At 34.4% G+C, this 5,979-nt stretch overlaps 1 protein-coding gene across 8 annotated transcripts in view; it reads right to left on the minus strand.

The window, feature by feature from the left end:
* Positions 1–5,979, minus strand: part of LOC106877583 (piezo-type mechanosensitive ion channel component 1) — a 141,934-nt gene that overhangs the window by 6,504 nt on the left and 129,451 nt on the right. For 6 of the 8 annotated variants that reach the window (XM_014926523.2, XM_014926525.2, XM_052975091.1 and 3 more), the window contains one exon: positions 4,049–4,323. The exons of the other annotated variants lie outside the window; for them this stretch is intronic. In XM_014926523.2, the coding sequence (XP_014782009.1) occupies positions 4,056–4,323 (268 nt within the window). In that variant the 3' untranslated portion in view covers positions 4,049–4,055. The remainder of the gene's footprint in view (positions 1–4,048; positions 4,324–5,979) is intronic. 8 annotated transcript variants of the gene reach the window in all.

Genomic DNA, 5,979 nt, shown 5'->3' on the forward strand with positions numbered 1-5,979 from the left:
TATATATAGACTTTTCTTATACAACTGACTGCTGGAATTAACTAACAACAACACAAAGATACAAAAGCTTTCATTAATATATATATATATATATATATGTACATATATATATATATATGTACATATATATACAAACTACTTTAAATACAACAGCCAAATTAGAATAGAAAATATATACCATATTCTGAAAATTACAACAGACGATAACAACCATTCAAAACAAATATTGGAAAGACATGTGTTTATCAAAATATGATCAATCTTGAGTGTATTCTGCTTTAGAAAACATTGGACAATATCAAGAATCTAGCAAACCACTGATATATATGTCTTGCAGTACCAAACTGGCAACGAGTATATGTGAGTGTACAAATGTCTACAAATAATATAGATGTACCGAAAGACAGAAGAGAACAGTTAGGTCTCTTGATCTGTACTTCATTTTCTAATATGGACTGTAGAACAGAAGCTAACAGTCCTATTCATTATCTATTTGGCTATTACATTCCTCTTTGGAGGAATAAATGAATAATAATAATAATAATAAAGTCAGCATTACTTGGAACTGCATGCATATTGCATAAAGCACTGTCTGTCTGAGGTCTTTGTTGTGACTTGACAAACAGTACAAACCCCCAGAAGATACAATGTCTTCACGATATTGTATACTGTGCAATGTCTATAATAATAATAATTATTATAATAATAATAATGGTTTCAAATTTTAGCACAAGGCCAGCAGATTTGAAGGCAGGGGATAAGTTGATTACATCAACCCCAGTTCTCAAACTGGTACTTATTATATTGACCCCAGAAGGATGTAAAGCAAAGTAGACCTTGGTGGAATTTGAACTCAGACTGTAAGAACAGACGAAATGTCATTAAACATTTCTGCGAGCTCAATCATGGTAATGACACAAATCATTTTGTTCGGTGCAGTAATAATTCTGTCAGTTTGATTCTTATAATACTAATAATAAAGTTAGTTTGAAATAATAGCACAGCAATTGATTGAGAAGGTCAGGAAGTTCATGTGATAGACACACAAGTATTTTGGATAGTATTGAAATAAACTGATTCACCTAAATATAATCAGAGATCAGATTGAAATAAAAGACATTCCAGTAACTCTGAAGTGTTGTCAGGAAAGGTATCACTTTACGACATCAACTTTTTGGATTGTGATACGGTTGCATGGAAAACTTAGACTGCCATGTAATACTTTTTGTAAACAGAATAAACAAAATACTCAAGTGAACATTGATAATAAAACACATTGTTTTTATATTGAAACTGTTTCAGAATGTGACACAGATTTAGAATTCAAGGTTCACATGGTAGAAGTAAAAACATAGAACACTAACTATAGTTTGTCTGAAGTTACTAGTGGTTAGTAATTCAATAACACAGCTACATAAACAGACTGAAACAAATGGCAAATACTGAGGAAATTACATTTTTTTTGTGTTGTTGTTTTTTTTTTTTTTTAAATACACATTTAAATGAAAAAGGTTTATAAAAACAGACACAAATAAAAATGTGTTTTGATCACGAGCTTTTGTTTTCAAGTTGTATATTAATCTTTTTACGGAGAAAACTGAACCATAATTTTCTATTTACAATGCTGAGTAATGATGGGAGCTCAGGGCCATCAGGAGCAAACTGAAGGTTAACAATTATTTACTGGCCACACTGACTGCAGTAATGGCAGTCACTTCTAACATAGGCAGAGAGAGCAGAAATTTTGGAGAGAGAGAGAGAGAGAGAGAGAGAGAGAGAGAGAGAGAGAGAGAGAGAGAAAGAGAGAGAAAAAGAGAGAGAAAAAGAGAAAGAGAGCAGTCAGTCAATCATATCAACTCCATTACTTAACTGGTGGTTAATTTTATAGACACCACCCGCTGCCTCACAGCAATCCCAGAAAGTAAAAAAAAGGTAAAGATGAGCTGAACTCAGAATGTAAAAGAGCTGGAATAAACAGTGCAAGAAATTTTGTTGGATGCTTTAATAATTCTGCAGAGTCCACTGCCCTGAAAATTCACATAAAACTGAATTGTTTATAATTATAGGGAAGGCAGAAATAGAGTTATCTACTGGATATATATCTCATGTTCACTTGTGACACGAAACTTTTGGAAATAAGAACTCTTTAGTAATAATAATAATCCTTTCTATTATAGGCACAAGGCCTGAAATTTAGGGGAGGGGTTAAGTCGATTACATCGATCCCAGTACTCCACTGGTACTTAATTTATCAACCCCGAAAGGATGAAAGGCAAAGTCAACCTCGGTGGAATTTGAACTCAGAACGTGAGGATAGATGAAATGCAGCTAAGCATTTTGCCCAGCGTGCTAACGATTCTGCCAGTTCTCCACCTTAATAATAATAATAATAATAATAATAATGATGATGATTTCTAAGATTGGCAGAAGGCCACAAATTTATAGGAAAGGGGTACAGCTGATCGGCCATAGCAGGATAAAAGACAAAGTTGTCATTTAGTGGGGTTTGAACACAGAACAAGGAAACATTCCTGTTGAGGTTGGACATCAACTATAGTCACCAGCCTGGGAGTGAAGGCTCTACATGAATCATAGGGCCCCCTGTCACCCCCCCCCAAAAAAAAATGGAAAAAGAGATAAAAAGTTAATCACTCTGCCAGATCCATATTAGTAATACTAATATGGTTTCTTTGATAGAAAGATAATAATAATAATAATAATAATAATAATAATGGTAAACAATGAACCAGTCAGTTTTCCAGAGAGATAGTATTGGTAGAGGAGCAAAGGTTGAGGGCAGGAAACCAACTAAGTTGTTAAGAAAATCCTGAGCCATTTTGATATTTTAGTTAGAAATTCAAGACATTTTTTACAACAATTACTACTACTACTACTACTACTACTACTACTACAAGTAGTAATGCTAATAATGCTATTAATACTTGTGCTACAGATAATACTGAAATATAAATTAGAAACAGCAAATAAATACGGAGTGGAGGTATTGGGGGAGGTATTGTTATTCATTTTTCTGATTTTGTTTTTGTGTTTGTTTTTCTTGTTCGTTGTAACAGTTTTTAGAAAATGAAAGTGAAACAAGGTTTCCACATAAAACGTAATGCATATGTCTGTCTGTGCGCACATGCACGTGTGTGCACGTGCATGTGTGTGTGTGTGCATACTGCCCCCACCCCTCACACTCATAGATTTTCTAATACATTTAAAACCATAAATACGTACAGATATTTGCAAAAAAACGTACATGCATACATGCGTGAGTGTGTACATGCATGCACCAGTGTGTGTGTGTATGTGTGGATTAATCTTTGTACTGTTTGTTTCCTTACAATTTGTTATCTTTTAAAATATCAGAAAATGTTGTTAGATAATCTTTTTTGTGTGTCTCCAGAGGCTGGTTAGATATTCCAGTAGGTGAGTGTGTATGTTTGCAATTAGTGTAGATATGTGTGTGTGTGTGTGTGTGTGTCTATAGAAATGTGTGAAAGTAGGTCTACGGACATCATTTATTCTATTGGTGAACAATTTTGGGGAACATTTAAGCAAAATATATTTGTGGGTTATGAAAATAAAAAAAAAATCCTGTATAATGCAGAGATATGTAAAAAATAATGCACATACAACTGTAGAGCAATGATATAAATATCAAACAGATATAAAGCAAATTACTCAGAAAGAGGGGTTGATTAGATAGAAAGCACAATCAAGCAATAGCTTGAGATAAATATTAATAATAATGATAATAATAATCCTTTCTGCTTTAGGCACAAGGCCTGAAATTTAGGGGCTGGGGTAAATCGATTAAATCGACCCCCAGCACTCCACTGGTACTTATTTCATCAACCCTGAAAGGATGAAAGGCAAAGTAGACCTCGGCGGAATTTGAACTCAGGACGTAAAAACGGACGAAATGCCGCTAAGTGTTTTGTCCTGTATGCTAACAATTCTGCCAGCTAACCGCCTCAATAATAATAATCATAATAATAATAATAATAATAATAATGATGATAATAATAAGAGCAATAATAACAATAAAGCTAGTTGTCCTTTTTGCTTTCGATTCGACGTCGTGTCCACTTAATGAGTGTTTCTGGTGATCGATAGAGGAAAATGAGTTTGGCATAGAGATCCTCCTCCAGACGGAACTCATGCATCTCACGCACAAGGTATATGTCGAGGGTCAGCTTGAGGATTCGGTCAACAAACGGCAGTTCACGGAACATTATTGATGGATGCATATTGATGGTTCCCATGCGAAGGAAGCGTGCAATCAACAGAATAAAAGAAACATAGAGTCCTGCAATGCTGGAAGTCCGGAACAGCAATGATGTAGAGAGAAATGTGAGAAAAAAAAAAGAAAAAGAGAGATAAGTAATTTATCAAATAAGAATTTCAGTAAAAAAGGCATTACAAATATTTGATGCAGTCATGATTAATAGTTTAAAAAATGGTATGAAATCTATTTAACATATTTAGTCTTTTGTTTATATATAGAAAATCTTTATTTCAACAATGTTTTCAAGTCTAACACATATCTCAACCCTTTAGCATTCAGATTACTTTATCAAATACAATTCCTATTTATTATTCACATTATTTTGAAAGTTTTTGTTTTTTTCTTGTCTTGCAAATACTTGGTGGCCCTGTCAGTGCAGGAGCCACTTAAAAGCACCCACTGTAAAGTGGTTGGTGTTCGGAAGGGCATCCAGATGTAAAAACTTTTGCCAAAACTGACCTCGCCTGTGCTTGTGCCATGTAAAAAGCACTTCTCACCTTGCCTGTGCATGTGCCATAAAAAAAAAGCACTATGTCCACTCTGCTGAGTGGTTGGTGTTAGGAAGGGCATCCAGCTGTAAAAAATCCTGCCAGAACAGTCGCAGAAGTTTGGTGCAGGCTTTGGCTTAGCCAGCTCTTGTGAAACCGTCCCGCACATGCTAGCATGGAAGGTGGATGTTAAACGATGATGATGATGATGAATCATGCATTATCTCATTGCTTCAAGATTTCGACAATGTGATTGTTTATTTTTAGAATGACATTGTAAGGTAGGTGTGAGAGGCTGGATCTGGCTGGTTTGAACATGTAAAATATTTGAGTTGGAACAGGTAAATATTTGAGTTGGATATGGCTGGTTTAAATGCTAAAGAGTTACGAGACTCTAGTGGAAGCAGTAAAAATATATAGCAAAGTCATCAGCTCATATGGTCAAGGAGGGCCCACATACCCCAAAAATTGCTTACCAATTGTAGTTGGGATTAAATCTACAGAGCAAAGATTTACTAGAAACACCAAGCTATGCAAGAAAAAATAGTTTTCACAATACTTAACAAAATACTCAAAATATTTTTAAAAATTAATTTCATAAAATGATATTCATAGAAACAATTCAGTACATGAACATTAATTAGTAAAATTATTTTCAAATTACAAATATTAATTTAACATTCAATAACTATGTCATTTGTTATATGTCTTTTCAGAAACATTTTGTAAGCATTAGTCTAAGATAAGACTTCACTGATCACAATCTTTAGTGATCAGTGTGTCGACTACCATATAGAATTCACTAAGAGCTATAAAGCTATAGAAATGATCCATCACTGAATATACACACACACACACACACGTACACACACACACACACACACACACACATTAGGTAAAAATAAATAATTCACATGTAAATTAAATGGCTTAAACTCTGAGTAAAGGGTCAAATGGTTCATTATGTCCCACATTTTAGACTCCCGGAATGGAGAATAAGTTAGAGGCTGACATCCTGATAGCTACCCCAGATAAGGGAGCAAAAATTCTTCAAATCTACATCTATACACACTTCATTTCCTTTCATCTTTTATAACAACAGGAGGGAGTAACTGCTGACTGAATCGATCCAGTACTTGAATGGTACTTGATTATCGACCCTGAAAGGGTAAAAAAAAAGGGCATAGTTGACCACAG

The sequence above is a fragment of the Octopus bimaculoides genome, chromosome 20 (assembly GCF_001194135.2).
Source record: "Octopus bimaculoides isolate UCB-OBI-ISO-001 chromosome 20, ASM119413v2, whole genome shotgun sequence".
Lineage (NCBI taxonomy): Eukaryota > Metazoa > Mollusca > Cephalopoda > Octopoda > Octopodidae > Octopus > Octopus bimaculoides.